Source organism: Astatotilapia calliptera, chromosome 13 (assembly GCF_900246225.1).
Source record: "Astatotilapia calliptera chromosome 13, fAstCal1.2, whole genome shotgun sequence".
In the NCBI taxonomy this organism is placed as follows: domain Eukaryota; kingdom Metazoa; phylum Chordata; class Actinopteri; order Cichliformes; family Cichlidae; genus Astatotilapia; species Astatotilapia calliptera.
In genome coordinates this window covers 22,170,646-22,188,409 of record NC_039314.1, presented here as the reverse complement: position 1 = coordinate 22,188,409, position 17,764 = coordinate 22,170,646, and the positions used below count along the sequence as shown (strand labels likewise).

Sequence of the window (17,764 nt, the reverse complement as noted above, 5' to 3'; positions counted from 1 at the left end):
GTCCAAATCCTCATGGGTTCCTATGCACACAGAAGCTAACCAACAAAGGTGGTTTTTAATATTATGTCTCTTTAAAGAAAGGGCCTCATTGTGATGGGAAAAGGAACTAGTGTTTAAGGAGACTCAAGCACCATATCCACCCAAACAGTTCAGACAAATTCAGATAAAAGCCAGGAAATATTTTAGAAAGACATAATAGAATGACCACAATTGTCTTCTTGAGCAAAATAAAACTCCACATCTTCAGTCGTGGCCCTGAAAATGTCTTTTCATCCTTCAAAGCTATGCAAGTCACGTCTGGTTGCTATTTTAGAGCCTTTTCAAGGTTTAAACCATCGGAAAAGACTTGTTTAGCACAGTAGGAAACACAATGGTGTTTAAATGTGGGTGGACCAGCCAAAGGAGTGCTTAACAGATGCCTGAAATCCTGTGTTTTGTCCACCCAAACCATAGCATGTAGCCTCAGAATGAGGAAGAGTAAATTAAAAAAATAGAACACTTGTTGGTCCTTTATTATAACCTGTCTTATCTGTGGATAATGACTCAATTAACAAAATATAAGTGAAATGACTGGCATTTGTTGGAAGCTGGAAAGTTTGACTCGTCTACAACTTTTGCAAATGGAAGCAAGAATTTGCTGAAAAATAGAAAACTACAACTTCACTATATTATCTGAAGAGTTTGATGCTAGCATGCTCTGTGTGTTGCAGCTCTATGAGGTGGGTGTGGGCCACTTGTTTGCTCGGATGTTTTCCATTTGCTCTGGAATGTTCTTAGAGCTGTTGGTTAGAAATGATCTAAGACTGAGCTAAACACATACTGCAAACCCTCCCACACAGGAACTACATGACATTAAGATTTCCATACTCAGCTGGGAATCAAAATCCAAGAGTTTTCTGAGAGTTTAAAGGCTAAAGTGGGGTTTTTTCCACCTATAATACTGGGACACACACACATTGTGGAAGAGAAACATATCCAGATATTGATAGAAAAACATGAACAAAGGGGTTAGTATTGATTTAATAACATCTCTTTGGGAGTTGTAAACAGGAAGTGTAATGTTGCTTTGGATGTGGGCTGCAGCTGGATATATTTATTTAAATTTGAACAAAATGGATATTGAAAAGGTCTTGTTTGCAATGAATCCACATTTGAATAGACAACCATAACTAGGCTAGTTTGATAATAAAACGTAAAACCTGATGGCACTCCAGCAACTACAGAAAAAGCATCTGGGAACCACACTGAGCCACTGTTGCAGCTTATTAATGTGAGGATTAGTGACCTTACAGTCCCTTAAAGTCTTTTAATGAAATCTATTTACTATTTTTCTCCAAATTTTTATTTCGATATATCCAACACAGTTAGTATTATCATCATTAAGATATACATCAGTTAAGTTTTGTTCCAAATTTCTGTCTTTACCCGTTTCATTTATATAAAATTTATTTCTGCTCATTGTTGGTGAAACTGTTTTATAGAAATCTGACTCCGTGAGCACTTTGGAAGAGAAAAGCGTCAAGAAATGGTCAGTTAGTTTTCACTAACTCGGATTTCCACCACTACATGCAGTAGTGCATTTTTAAGCACTTATGCTACAGTCATGAACTGCAAAGGAAAGTCCCAGTCTGGGGTGTCAGATTTTCTGGCTAAGCTCAGCATCAAATATCAAACAGAAACACAAAAATCTGTAAATGTCTTCAAGAAAACACCAGCATAACTTACTTCATAAGAAATTGTGTTTTTTTGTTACTACTAGCACATTTTAACCTGACCGTTCAGATTACCTCCACAGTTTTATGAGTTATGGTTTGGTTAAATAAAGGCAAAAATTTAGAGGATTAGATGCTGACCTCACGTTCTCAGGCCATATCACAGTTTCTGTGTTGGTGTAAAGATTCACAAAGCAAACTAAAGCAAGTAACAGTGCAAATAACTAGCAAACTGAGCCCCACCTGTGGAGGACATTGCTTTACTACAAAACTATCACTGGAAGATCAGGGGATTTCTTTCATGTGGCAGGACACCTGAAACAACACAGACCATTTTGTTTCACGCATCACTTAAAAAGCGACCTTTATCTTATCCACACTGATGCAAGGCTGGCACCACAAAAGTAAGATCTGAGCTAAATAAACAAGCATGACGGACACTGGCAACAACACATCAAAAAAGATGAATGCAGTTCTTGTGAGGGTTTAATGAGCAGTAAGCAACTGGTCTTTGTCAGAAACATAAAAACACAGGAAATGCAGCAGCATTTTCAAAAAGAGTATCTTCAAAGTGGTGGACATAATGAGATCTAAAAAAGAGGAAACAATAAGGCAGATGATGTCCTGATTATGTTGAGGAGTCTCATTCACCCACATTAAGCCACAGAATAAAAACAGTATTCATGGAGTGTGCAGGTACTTCTGCTTTTTATTGCCTTTTCTGTCTTTTCATGTTCACTCAACCCAGTGGACTGAACTCAGCTTGAAAACTAGTATATGACAACAGCTGAATTATAATGATCAGTTCATTCTGTTCTATCTGCCACTGGAATTCTGAGTAACCATCTGAAAAGGTTAAACTGCACGATTACTGCAGCCTAAACCTTTTTTATACCATTAAAAAAAACCCAACCTAAATACAAATATGTTACAAAGATAATTACTTTAGTTATTTCATTTCCTAGAGCCTCAGAGGGAAAAAGTCAGTTCTTCTCCATTCAAGGCAGCCATGCTGCATTTAGACAAAAGATGTCTAATGCTCACATTTTGTCCCACGTGCTGCACCTGTTTGCAGCTGTTACAGGTAGAAAATCAGTCCCACGGGTGCCAGCAGTGCAAGGCTTTGAAGTGTTTCTCTGAGAGGATACCAGCCCATTTACGAGTTCTGAGAATCACAATCAAAATGCTTGCAGTGGAAATCCCAGCAGTGTGTGTGGTCCAGATGCAGAACCCAGAAGGACAGGTACGAGCCTCAGCAAATCTCTCAAAGGGATGCCCAACTGGCTGCTAAGTAACAGTAAGTCCCCAAGTGAGCTGCAGCCTGCATGTGAAAGAATAAAGCCTTAAACAAGTGTGCAGTTTTCATCATATGAATTTTTTTTGTACAATGGTTTCAAGTTCTGTATGATAGATGTATGGATAGATAGAAAAATATTTAAAAAAATAAATAAATACACATGACATATAATGTAATTGCAAGGAGGTATTTCTGTAGTCTATTGATACTAGATAGTGGAAAAGGGGTGGGATTAAATAAGCTTATGCTTCTTCCTGCTCCTTTTTGAACAAGAACGTTATTTGGAGTTGTGGTTGCTCGTTTTCCTTTTGTTTTGCTTTGTTCATTTGTCTCTTTTAATTCTATTTTGTTGTACTTTTTCAACATGTTTAAAATAAAGATTCAATCAATCAATCAATCAATCAATCAATCATGATGGTAGAAATGCTACTTTCCCCCTCTTAGTTACATTGTAGCGATCTAAGTCATAGAGGTAAATTCTTGATGCTGTCAACAGCATGCTGGATGTTTATATGCAAAAGTACAAATGCAGTTTCATGTGAGCGTATGTTTGTCTTACCCTCCAGCTGTGTGTGTGCGTTCTTGAGGTAGGGGATTGACCGGTACACCAAGAAGCAGGCCAACATGATCGATTGGGTGTCCTTTGAGAGTGCCTCTCCCTTCATGTAGGTCCTCAACACAGAGCTGTTTTCTAGGAAAGAAAACAGATATTTGATGAGAGAAGACACAGATATTTTTTTTATTTACATTTTTTTTTTAAGCTTATACCGGTAATCAATTATCTTACTAGAAAATGCCTTTTTCCATTCTTTATTTCTTTCTTTTTTGAAACCTGATACCTGTCATGTTTTTGTCTTCTTTGCTCATACATGGTAGAGTGAGCCAATGTGGATTACAGACACTGAATGAATGAACAAAAGAAACCTAAAAACAGAAAAAAAAAGTGATTTTTGTGCCTAAAACCAGAGGACCCATAGTTTTCACTATCCCAAAAGAGGATATCTGCTTGTTATCCCTCTGGAACTATTAGGTCCGACTGACGCTTAGCACCAGTGATCTGGCGAAAGCCAAGGACTTTATGAAGGACAGTTCTGCACTGAAACTGGAGTAATAAAAGGCTGCTTAAAGGCAAAGCAGCAGCTGTTCAACAGGCAGTATTTAAACTCTGTTTACAGTTCCACTTTAGCCAAGGTGACAGCAGACAGAACAACAGATTCATGGTTTGCCCTCCGTGGCCTTGATGTAAAAACAAAACTTTACTCGTTGCTATCTGGAATGTGCGTCGTGTCAGCAAGCCATGTGGCAAATATGCAGTTCTGCACATTTGCTGCATGTGGCATGGAAAGTCACGCCTTGATTTACTTTCAAGCAAGCCAATTTACCTCAAAACTGTGTAATCATGTCACAAGACTGTAGAAATGTGTTTCTGTCCCCAGGCTATGCACGCATCCTTAAATATATTTCAACAGGAAATGCCCCTGGTGATTTTAAGGGTGGAAATCTCCATCTCTCTCAGAACAGTTGTGTGAGAAAAGGTCTCAGAAAAATAAGTCCTATGCTGCTGAATTTCCTTACATTTTCTAAAAACACAATTCAAAACTAATCTTTAATTGATAATGGTCCCTTTTAGTATTGCATGAAATTCAAAGAATCCCATTGGGAAATATCTGTGACTTCTTGTGTACCTCAGTATCTTTTATGAATGAATTCACTGCTGCATGCAGTCACTTCTCAGAAAGATACAAGGGTTGAAACAAGAATCATAAAAATAACAAGCAAGCTCTTGATACATATTTCATTCATGGTTGAGTTCCAGAGAACTTCACATTCCCGATGCTTGAGGTCAAGCTAGTTTGGATTTCCTTTCAGCTGTCTGCCAGAGGCGAGAGGCGTCACAAAACATAAAAGTAAAGGCATGTTTGAATTATTTCTTGAATGCAGTCCCATCCAACTACTTCACCTGTTTCCCACGCTGCTTATTGTGCATTTATTACCATGTGGGTGTGTTAGTGTACTTGTGTGTGCAATTTCTGTGATGGAATGCGTGTTTGTTTAAGTATATACACAGGCTGGTTAACTTCTAAACTATGACATTAATGTGCTACACCCATTACAGGAAAACAAGCTGAAACACATCCTGCCTGTGAAATACTCGGCATGTGACACTGCTGCTCAGCAGAGCCAACTCTTTGTCACATGCAGGCACTGCAAAAATAAATGCTCACTAGATCTATATCTATTATCTATCTATACATGTTATGTGTTCACAGAGTCTATACTTGCTGATATTAATGCATCTAATGTCAAGCTTGTTTATCAGTAGAAAAAAAAAACTGATTGCTTTTGAAGAATGTCTAGCTAACAGCTGACTTTCCTCAGCTGACACCTGTCATATGGTGGCCTTCTGATTCTCTCTCATACAACTTGTCATATTGTCCTTAAAGTGGACTATTGCGCCAATTCCTGCTCCACTCAACTCTATTTTAATCAAACAGAACAATATGAAAAACAAAGGTCACCCACATTATTACAGAGAAAACTGCACCAATCAGATAATCCCCTATGCACAAGCAGTAGGCAACAGTAAAAACAACCCCCTTTTAATGATGATGCCTGTCTCCCAAATTATGGGAGACTGGCAGCTGCTTCCACATGAGAGGTCCATAATAGCTGGAGGCTCTGCCTATGATTTTACTTTTAGAAATTCTAGGAGCCACAAGTAAGCCAGCAGTCTGAGAGCAAAGTGACGGGAAAATGAAGTACGAGGAAATCTTTACGATATCATGCTGGCGGATTATTGAAGACCTTGTAATTGAGAAAGATTTTAGATTTAACAGGGAGCCATAGAAGAAAATCCGTGTCACTACTCTTGCTCCATTATTTTGGATTAAGGCTTTTCAGAGAACTTTGAGAACAACCTGATAATAATGAATTACAATAGTCCCATGTAGAAGTAATAAATGTATTAAGTAGCTTTCACCCTAAGTAAGGATGTTTCTAATTTTAGAGAGATTGTGTCGATGAAAGAAAGCAGTTCTGTATTTTTACTTAATGTGAACACTAAATGACATAACCTGCTCAAAAATGACTCCAAGATTCTTCACAGTTTTACTGGAGGCTAAGGTGATGGTATCCAAAGCACACCAAAACCAGAGAATGCTGTTAGATTAGTTTTCTATGATTCACAATTCTAAATAATCTAAATAATAATATTTTGTATACTAGGCCTTGATGCAGGGCCTCAGTTCAGCCAATGCCTGAAACAAGCCCTTGCAGTTCCTCTTCCTTTTAACCATTTTTTCTGATTGGCTGCCCTTCATAAAGAGGTGAATGTGGCTGCTGTACTCACAGTTAGAGCTGTCTCTGAGATGACCATATTAAGAAAATCCTCTTTCATTATAAAAGTTCTGGGCAAAGTTAAAGAGGCAAGATTTAGATGGTTTGGACATGCGCAGAAGAGGGACTGTGGATATGTTAGAAAAAGGATGAGAAAAAGAGGAAGACCACAGAGAAGATTTATGGATGTAGTGGAAGATGGGGAGTGTCTCCTCCCCTGTCTGTTATGACAGAGGAGGGCGCTAGGGATTGGATGAGATGGAGGCAGATGATCCACTGTGGCGACTCCAAAAGGAGCAGCTGAAAGGAGATTATAGAAATTCAAGAATGAAAGGGAGGGGGATACAGATAGATAAATGAATGAATGAATAAATAAATGGAGCATTCAGGACAGTCTAAAACCTGAGATCTGAAAAATTCCCCCTGACGTTGTTGATATATATTGTAAGAAACACTTGAAAAAAATCTATTATTCAATGAATAAGAGACAATTATTAACACCGTTTCAACTCGACAGAGCAGGACCCACAGTGAGCAGAAGTTGTGTTTGCTAAATGTGTTACTGAATAGGGTAAGACATCTGAGCCTTTGCTCAGCATTCTTCATGTTGTTCTCGTGTTGATACCATCAATTGATACCCACATCAGACATCTGTAGCAGCAAACAGCAATCTGTCCCGCATCATGTGCTTTCTTCTACCAACACATTCAGCACAGCTTTACATCTGTTTAAATGTGGTGTAACCAGGCAAGAAATGCAAACAGATTCTTTGCTACACAGCACAGAGGAAAGTCCCATCTCTGTTGGTCAAGAATGTATTTGGAGTTGAAACATTCCTTTCTTAACATTTTAACAGCAGCGCTTTGGGTAAAAAGAAATTAGGTACAGATGTGATCTTTGCAAGACAGATGTTTGTGCAAGCAAACACCAAAAACCTCAACTCAGGAACTGACCTGTTTCGCACATAAAAAACATCAGCTTTTTTGGGGTGTAGGGCGTACTTGTTATACATAAAACAGTTTTTATACATGACTGCAATGCACCCTGAGTGTTTGATCCAGGATGAAATAAGTCATTTTTATTATTAATTTTTACGATTGACACATCTCGATTAATCATTAACTACACTAAGTGCAGATATAGTTAGTGACCTTGGGTTTAACTGCTAAAATTTTTTATCAAACACTATCAATTAGTCCTCTGTGACCTGACTAGGCTATTTTTAGTTTCAGTACAGACTCTTTAGTTTAAAGGTTTGTAAGATTTAACCTCTCTTCATTAATCCTTGAATTACCCCTCTTACAGTTAGTCCCACAATTTGTTGAATGAAGACCATTTTTGTAGTTATGCCTCTGCACACAGTCACAGTGGATTCCCTTTCCCCTTAAATGCTCTGCTAGATGTTTACTAACTGCCTTTAACTAATGTGTGTTTGTGGGTCTCTATGTTCAGCTTTGTCTTCAATTTTGATTAATTTTTTATTTGATTAATTTACATGTTGAAAGGGAGTGGGAAGAAGTAAACACTTATTTAATCCCACCCCTTTGCCATAAATTATCAGTTAATATTTAGTCAGCTTCCTTACTGATAACTGAAAAGCAAGCTCTACAAGGTTAAGATCAGATGACTAACTTGACCATTGAATAATATCCCATTGCCTTGAGAAAGTCTTAGATTTCTCTTGCTTTATCCTTCGGGTCAGGTCATCCTGTGCTTTGGGTTATGATATCCTATGGTTCAGGTTATTCTTTCAAGTACAGCCCTGTTGTGAAGTTGTTGTTTTTTTTCTTAACCACCGAAATAATTCCGTCATTATGTACTTTAGTTATCTTCTGTGCTCTTTTAGGCCTTTGGGTGTTGCTGAGGTGGCCAGTGCATACATCTGTTTCAAGAATGCACCGGATTGATTGTCTGGTCACTCCTAAAGTGGTTCCTCTCTAATAGATTTACTCTGGTTTCTCAGTCTAAAGATGGCCTCCTTCATTTGAACTGGTTTCTTCTTCTATCTCAATGAAAAATACAAATTCAACACTTGTGGTTTACGGAGGAAAAGCTGCAAAATGTGTCTTTGTCCAAAAAACCCCAAAATAAAACTATGGACCCAATTAAAGAAAAGTTCTGAACATGTAATCTCTCTTCACCTTTGAGCCAGCTGTCGAGTGTGGCATCCACCGCATTCTTCATGACCGGCAGAAATTCAGAGGTAAGCAGGGTGTCGCGGCGGTTCGCAGGACCTCGCTGCATCCTGCTGTCCCACAGTTCCACTACCAGACGCAACTGCCACAAGGGAAAGGTCTGCAGCAAATCACCCCGACGCAGAGCTGACACTGCCTGAGAGACACCAGCAAAGGCAATGTGTTCATGTGTCTTAACAGATGTAGAGCACTTACTGAAGGTCTGTCAGGCGTATCTACCAGTGGACATTTAAAAACCTTGCAAAATTATTTGATTAGGACATTAGCTTATTTTTTTTGTGGTTTGTTAGCCACAGCTTTATTTCTGTATGAATTTGTATTTTAAAAAACAAAGCAAAACTCTGTACTCCAGGGGAAAAACAGGCTATAAAGATTCTGTGGTATGAGACGAAGGAACTTTAAATACAACAGGTAAAACTAAAAAGTAGGAAAGGCCACTTAACATTCTAATACACCTTCCAATTTATCTGATATATATACACATTTGTATGATGTATATACGTAGTTATATCCTGTTATTGGTCTAGATTTTTGATAACCATGATTCAAAGAATATTATGTGTTTGTAAATGAATTTTCTAACTTTAAGGTAAATATTTTTTCAGTTCATTTCACTTAGTCATTTAAAACTTAAGCCAACCTGACACACACTAGTATTTCATTTCATGGAATTTCTTTTCTGGAACGTTTGTGTTACTGTTACTTGGTTGTTTAATTGCTTTACAATTGCTAAAATGTACTGACAGGGAAGAGTCGTCTCTCTCTCACATAATCTGTGCGTTTGCGTTACCTGCTCGATAGCAATATATGTGGGCAGCATCTCTGGACACTCCTGCGTCACACATTCGTACAGCATAGCTGAGAACAACACTAGAGTATCTTCTCTCTGCAAAGACAAAACATGGAGTGAGCGTGTGGCAATTCGACAAGGCTCAAGGTCTCACAACATCCAGAAAAATATGTCTCCCTCTCAAAAAATAGATGTGATTTAAGTTCAGACTACTAAGCTTTACAAAAGATTTTAGGTTCACTAAATACAGGGAGTGCAAAATTATTAGGCAAATGAGTATTTTGTCCACATCATCCTCTTCATGCATGTTGTCTTACTCCAAGCTGTATAGGCTCGAAAGCCTACTACCAATTAAGCATATTAGGTGATGTGCATGTCTGTAATGAGAAGGGGTGTGGTCTAATGACATCAACACCCTATATCAGGTGTGCATAATTATTAGGCAACGTCCTTTCCTTTGGCAAAATGGGTCAAAAGAAGGACTTGACAGGCTCAGAAAAGTCAAAAATAGTGAGATATCTTGCAGAGGGATGCAGCAGTCTCAAAATTGCAAAGCTTCTGAAGCGTGATCATCGAACAATCAAGCGTTTCATTCAAAATAGTCAACAGGGTCGCAAGAAGCGTGTGGAAAAACCAAGGCGCAAAATAACTGCCCATGAACTGAGAAAAGTCAAGCGTGCAGCTGCCAAGATGCCACTCGCCACCAGTTTGGCCATATTTCAGAGCTGCAACATCACTGGAGTGCCCAAAAGCACAAGGTGTGCAATACTCAGAGACATGGCCAAGGTAAGACAGGCTGAAAGACGACCACCACTGAACAAGACACACAAGCTGAAACGTCAAGACTGGGCCAAGAAATATCTCAAGACTGGTTTTTCTAAGGTTTTATGGACTGATGAAATGAGAGTGAGTCTTGATGGGCCAGATGGATGGGCCCGTGGCTGGATTGGTAAAGGGCAGAGAGCTCCAGTCCGACTCAGACACCAGCAAGGTGGAGGTGGAGTACTGGTTTGGGCTGGTATCATCAAAGATGAGCTTGTGGGGCCTTTTCGGGTTGAGGATGGAGTTAAGCTCAATTCCCAGTCCTACTGCCAGTTTCTGGAAGACACCTTCTTCAAGCAGTGGTACAGGAAGAAGTCTGCATCCTTCAAGAAAAACATGATGTTCATGCAGGACAATGCTCCATCACACGCATCCAAGTACTCCACAGCGTGGCTGGCAAGAAAGGATATAAAAGAAGAAAAACTAATGACATGGCCACCTTGTTCACCTGATCTGAACCCCATTGAGAACCTGTGGTCCATCATCAAATGTGAGATTTACAAGGAGGGAAAACAGTACACCTCTCTGAACAGTGTCTGGGAGGCTGTGGTTGCTGCTGCACGCAATGTTGATGGTGAACAGATCAAAACACTGACAGAATCCATGGATGGCAGGCTTTTGAGTGTCCTTGCAAAGAAAGGTGGCTATATTGGTCGCTGATTTGTTTTTGTTTTGTTTTTGAATGTCAGAAATGTATATTTGTGAATGTGGAGATGTTATATTGGTTTCACTGGTAAAAATAAATAATTGAAATGAGTATATATTTGTTTTTTGTTAAGTTGCCTAATAATTATGCACAGTAATAGTCACCTGCACACACAGATATCCCCCTAAAATAGCTAAAACTAAAAACAAACTAAAAACTACTTCCAAAGACATTCAGCTTTGATATTAATGAGTTTTTTGGGTTCATTGAGAACATGGTTGTTGTTCAATAATAAGATTATTCCTCAAAAATACAACTTGCCTAATAATTCTGCACTCCCTGTATGTGCATTAACCGCTTATACTGTTGGCCACTGAAAAAATGTCCATATTCTCCCGTTTGACAAACCTTTGCATTGTATTTGGAGTATGTTTTGTGTCATTATCCATGTTGTGGAAGTTTTCCATTTAAAGCCTGCAGACAAGCGGTGAGCGGTAGATAACATCCTTTAATAAAAACATGGTCGCTGAACAACTGTTCCATGGATGGGCTGATCACCCCTGAGGGAAAAGGTACCTTTGTCCTACCAGCTGTTGAAGCGGAGAAAATGGAGGATTCACAGAGCTGTGTGTTTTAGCCAGCACCGAGACCATCAACTTTGAGACGACTCTCAGTGCCCCCCTGACTGACGTCCCTCCTTATGCATGAGATAGTTGAAATAAAGGTGCTGTTACAACTCATTGTGTCTGCAGGCTTTATTAACAAATTTCCACAAACATTATTTCCACTCTGAAGCACTTTGTTGGATCTGAGCAGAGAATATAGCCCTGTGCACTTTAAAACTACTTCTTCAGTCACATAATCTATAACCACTAGTAACCAAGTTCCTTTGACAGCTATACATGCCTATATGACCATATAACATTGTCCCTACTATGTTTTACAGATGAATTAGTATGCTTCAGATCATAAGCTCCTTCTCCAAACTTTTCTTTTCCATCATTCTGGGAAGCTAATCTTTCTTCTGTCCAAAGGATGTTTTTCTCAGAAATGTGCAGGCTCTTTTGAGTGTTTTCTGGCTTGCACCTTGTTGTAAACCCCCTGCATTTACATCAATGAAGGAGTCTTCTCGATAGATTTAGTGAAGGGTTTTTCCTTAACTGGCTCACCAATGGATTCCTTCTTTTAAAGGTGATTGGTTTACTTTAACTTTTAATCCTAATGGCCTCTTTCACTTGCATTAACATCTCATTGGGCTTTCCAGGGCAAAGGTACCAAATGCAAGTTCAGCATTTGGAATCACGGCTATCCCTTCACAGCCTCAGCCTCCTAGTAAATACACCTACGGATGTTCAAGATCCTATGTCGCCTTGTTCTCGAGTTTCATTCGTATTCACAAGACTTTCAGAAAACTTGACCTCTGACCTCAATCTCGAGGTCGCCAGATCCGAAGATTTTTAGTAGATACACCCGCTGGTATCAATTTCAAAATCGTACATCTCTTCGTTGTCAAGTTATCACATTTACAAACTTGGTTGACCACACCGCCTGCTTGCCCGGTGGGTGATGACAATAGCCCATCAGCCTTTCACAGCTGAGGGGTAAAAATGTCTCTCTCTCCTAAACAATGAATGCAACACTTTTGTTAAAACCCTTGAATTCAAGCTGAAAGCCTGCAATCAGCCACATGTTTAGTGTATTAAAATTGTGTCGCTGTCTAAAATCGTATGAATTTAACTGAAGTTTGTACAGAACACATCTTAATCAGTTCCTTATATAGAGGCTGAACTCTGATTAAAAACTAAATTCATTACTTTTAAGGCCATCTGTTCATGTTAGGCACACTCTACTGACAAGGAGAAATACGGAGCCTGTTGGGATCTGTATATTTAAAATCTAGGCATGGAGCTATTTCACCCCACATTAATACCAGACAGCAACGAATCTTGCAATTACACGCCAGAAAACAATTTCCTGAATTTACAGGCTATATTCACATTTAATAAACAAGTAAAAGTAGAAAATATAGAGGCAGAAATGCTGAGATTGAACAGATAAAACTAGACGAACAGCAAAGAGATGTCCTCCTGTTCTTAAATTTAATTACAGAACACTATGCTTCAACATGATTAATTTTCTTCCATTTCACCATGCAAGTTGAAACCAATGACCTCTGTGCAATCTAACAGATTACCCAGATGTGACGAAGCAGCCACTTTACTCAAAATAAGAGTCAAGTGATTAATAAGATCAAGCTGTAGGTAAGCATTTTTTGGGCGTCATTACAGTTTATTTTTTTCATTAAGCTTGTATGCAAACCTGTTTTGACTGAAATATCCTAAAAACTATTCTTATTTTAAAGCCAATCTTTTTTGTGAGTTCTGTGATTTCACGTTTGCCAAATGTATTGCTAAAAGCAATGTTAAGCTCATTAAAAGGCACAGAATGTGTGACTTTGAGGTCAAAATTGAGGTAAAATATAGTACAGATGTTAAAAATGTGCAGGAATGTTAAGGGGTAATAACCTGTGTGAGTTTTGAATTTATTCAATACTTTGCCTTTATGACCAAATATTTGCAAACTAGCAGCAAATATTTACCAATATACTCGACTTAAAAGTAATGAATACAGGAAAAATGCTACTTGGAAAACTTCAGCATATGTGCATTATGCAGACTGGCCTCAGAGGGCCATTGAATGCCTGTTACTCCTGTTGGCATGTTGAGTCAAAGTCAAGGTCTTGAATATTTCCCACATTTCTACCAAGATCTATACTGTAGCTGTACTTGAAACTTGAAACTTGTTTTGTTTGTAACATATAAAACACTGATACAGAGTCTGGTAAATGCTTCCTATATGCTTTTAATTTAAGCTAATCTCTTCTAAAGGCTGATATGGCTGTTTGTAGTTAGTTTTCCCTGATTTTTCATCTTTATGTTTATCGTTTGCTATAGCAGTTTCCTGAAATTGTCTTTATTCTTTATATAGAGAACAATTCCTTTTAATATATTTGTAACATTATAAAATCATGCTCATGGATGGGTTGTCCTGCACAAGACCTGAATCAGGATACAGGAATACATGGTGTATGAAAATTGTTGTTCATCTAACACAAAACTGACCTATTTGGGTTTTGTCTAACATGAATCTGGGAAGACATTTTATTAGCTTTTTGTATTTTTCCATTGCTTATGTCAGAGCTCCTCCACAATCATGGCTCCTTGTTTACTCTAAAGGGAAGAATAGTTTTGTTTACAATGTAACTATATTTCATTGCCAACTATGTTAACAACAAAGCTGTGAGATATTTGAAAGGTCAGGCTTCCTGGGAAAATTGACAAACTCTTGTCTGGAATAACTCTCTAAAAATACTGGCAACTACGAAGTACTACCCCTCAGCCTCCTAGTAGGCACAGCTATGGTGCATTTTTGCATTTTTTCTCAAGTTATTGCATTTCAGAAAACTTACTCTGACCTTAAGATCAAGGTGACCGAGAATCAAATTCATCCAAGATTTTTAGTAGATGCACCTATGTTATTAATTTGGAATTTCCTTCTTCAGTTATTGCATTTAAAAGATTTTCAGAAAACCTATTTTGACCTTGAGGTCAAGGTCACTGAGAATCAAACTCCTTCAAGAGTTTGAAGCTCTTGCATCGCCTTGATCTCAGGTTATCGCATTCACTAATATCCGGTGCCAGGAGCCAGCCCCCTGCCTGGTGGGGTGACGATAATAACCCATCAGCCTTTAACGACTGAGGGGTAAAAACGGTCGGTTCTGTTTAAAAAAAAAAGAAAAAAAAAGAAAGAAAGTAGGGAAAATGCTGGATGCATCTGGATAAATGAAAACACGTTTTGTTACCTTTTGTTTGCATTTATATTCAACACATTTGCTTTAGAAATCTTACAGTAAACTATAACTCACCACTGAGCTGGCATCTCTTAAGAAAAAAAAATCTGTTTAAGGCTGAGTGTTTTGCAATACCATTATACTCCTTGTGTTTGTTCAAACCAGCTACAGGCTCTCTGTTGCTCACCCACAACAGTAACATGACTGCAGGGATAAGCCATTATGGAGGAAACCTGCCTTCAGAGTGTATCCGTATCCATTTTTGGATGTAAAACTCACATGTTTCATTCCTTCAGAAGTTTTACAGAAGAGCTCGGCAAAGGAGACAAGAGCTGGCTCAGAGGTGAACGTAGAGATGGCTTCAGGCTGCAGAAAAACAAAACAATTGTAATATTGCTATAAATTAACATATGGAGGAGAAAGAGAGAAAAGGAAGGATACAAAAGACAGATAAAGAAGCATTTGAAAGAAGAAGACATTTAATATAAGGAAGGGGCACAAGAGATGTGATCTGAAGAAATAAATGAAATCTTATGCAGTTAACACTTTTTAAACAAATCAAATTCATCTTAAAGTGTTACATAAACACGAGACAAAACAGAGGAAAAAGAGGAGACTGTGTCAAAATTGCAACATAGAAGATCAGAAAGAAAGAGGAAACTAGAAGAAGAAATTGAGTGGGGGGGGGGGGGGGGGGGGGGGATGAGTGTGGACAAGTGGAATAAACAGTGTTTGTTTTCCCCCCTCTGGACTTCTAAGTATATTGACAGCATACACTGAGACCATCAGGAAACCAGTAAATAGTCTGTCAACCACACAGCTGCCTACTGAACATTTAGTGACAACCTGCCAAGACTGGACAGAAGCATTCACTGGGGAGGAGGTCAATTCATTTCCAGTCACTCCTATTAATGTGTTTGTCTGTTTTCAAATCAATTTTTAAAGAAGGGTTTGTAAGAAGCAAAATGCAATGGAAAACTTAAATTGGTATAGAACCCCCGCCCCCCAAAAAAACCATAAACTATTCACTGCAAATCAACAGTATCTGAAAGTCATGTTCTTAAGAAATAGGAAAATATAAACCAAAGATCTGACACAGGATCTTTAAGATGTATCTGGCCCCTCAGTTGATTGAACTATAGTTATTAATGCGCATTATAAATCTAAAAGAAAAAGGGAACCATGAGCGTCTGTGGGTTAGTAGTACCCGACTCCCTACTAAAACCCTTGCTTATCTCAGGCTTCTGAAAGCTGTGTGCAGTACTGTAAGCAAATTGTTGAAGGAGCTCGTTTGCAGATGAACTCGCTGGAAAGATGCAAACTGACTCAAACTAACAAGGGTGCGGTGCAAGTTGAGGTGAGCTTTGCATTTGGCACTGCGTGGAAAAAAAAAAAGTCTATTAAAGAGGGAGAGACACAAGACAAAAAAATAAGATAACCTATAGAAAACTAAGAATAAAATGGCTGTTTTTTTCAAATTTCCATCCATCCATCCATCTTCATCCGCTTTGTCCGGGGCCGGGTCGCGGGGGCAGCAGCCTAAGCAAAGAGGCCCAGACCTCCCTCTCCCCAGCCACCTCCTCCAGTTTATCCGGGGGAATACCAAGGCGTTCCCAGGCCAGCCGAGAGATATAATCTCTCCAGCGTGTCCTGGGTCTGCCCCGGGGCCTCCTCCCGGTGGGACATGCCTGGAACACCTCACCCAGGAGGCGCCCAGGGGGCATCCTTGTCAGATGCCCGAACCACCTCAGCTGGCTCCTTTCGATGTGGAGCAGCAGCTGCTCTACTCTGAGCCTCTCCCGGATGGCCGAACTTCTCACCCTATCTCTAAGGGAGAGGCCAGCCACCCTTCGGAGGAAGCTCATTTCTGCCGCTTGTATCCGCGATCTCGTTCTTTCGGTCACTACCCACAGCTCGTGGCCATAGGTGAGGGTAGGGACGTAGATCGACCGGTAAATTGAGAGCTTCGCTTTTACACTCAGCTCCCTCTTCACCACGACGGACCGGTGCAGCGTCCGCATTACTGCAGCTGCAGCCCCAATCCGTCTGTCGATCTCCGGCTCCCTTCTCCCATCACTCGCGAACAAGACCCCGAGATACTTGAACTCCTCCACTTGGGGCAGGAACTCATCCCCGACCCGGAGTGGGCACTCCACCCTTTTCCGGCTGAGAACCATGGCCTCAGATTTGGAGGTGCTGATCCTCATTCCCGCTGCTTCACACTCGGCTGCGAACCGCTCCAGTGCGAGCTGGAGGCCCTCACCCAATGAAGCCAACAGAACCACATCATCTGCAAAAATCAGAGATGAGATTCTGAGGCCACCAAAGCGAAAGCCCTCCGCCACTTGGCTGCGCCTAGAAATCCTGTCCATAAAAATTATGAACAGAACCGGAGACAAAGGGCAGCCCTGGCGGAGCCCATCACCCACCGGGAACGAGTCCGACTTATTGCCGGCAATGCGAACCAAGCTCTTGCAACGGTTGTATAGGGATCGAATGGCCCGTAGCAATGGGCCAGACACCCCATATTCCCGCAACACCTCCCACAGGACACCCCGAGGGACACGGTCGAATGCCTTCTCCAAGTCCACAAAACACATGTAGACTGGTTGGGCAAACTCCCATGCACCCTCAAGTATCCTGGAGAGGATAAAGAGCTGGTCCAGTGTTCCGCGACCAGGACGAAAACCGCATTGTTCCTCCTGTATCCGAGGTTCGACTAACGGACGAACTCTCCTTTCCAGCACCCTGGCATAGACTTTCCCAGGGAGGCTGAGGAGTGTGATCCCCCTGTAGTTGGAACACACCCTCCGGTCCCCTTTCTTGAAGATGGGGACCACCACCCCGGTCTGCCAGTCCACAGGTACTGCCCCTGATCTCCATGCAACATTGCAGAGGCGTGTCAACCAGGACAGCCCTACAACGTCCAGAGCCTTCAGGAACTCGGGGCGGACCTCATCAACACCAGGGGCTCTGCCACCAAGGAGTTGTTTAACTGCCTCAGTGACCTCGCCCCTGGAAATTGGCGGGTCATTCCCCTCATCCCCAGACTCTGCTTCCTCCTCGGAAGACGTGTCAGTGGGATTAAGGAGGTCCTCGAAGTATTCCTTCCACCG

At 40.3% G+C, this 17,764-nt stretch overlaps 1 protein-coding gene across 1 annotated transcript in view; it reads right to left on the bottom strand.

The window, feature by feature from the left end:
• Nucleotides 1–2,045: 2,045 nt before the first annotated feature.
• Nucleotides 2,046–17,764, bottom strand: part of anapc1 (anaphase promoting complex subunit 1) — a 60,513-nt gene continuing 44,794 nt past the window's right edge. The window contains exons 49-53 of the mRNA XM_026189811.1: nt 14,928–15,014; nt 9,331–9,426; nt 8,487–8,676; nt 3,569–3,700; nt 2,046–3,033 (exon numbers count right to left, since the gene is read on the bottom strand). Coding sequence (XP_026045596.1) covers nt 2,891–3,033; nt 3,569–3,700; nt 8,487–8,676; nt 9,331–9,426; nt 14,928–15,014 — 648 coding nt within the window. The 3' untranslated portion in view covers nt 2,046–2,890. The remainder of the gene's footprint in view (nt 3,034–3,568; nt 3,701–8,486; nt 8,677–9,330; nt 9,427–14,927; nt 15,015–17,764) is intronic.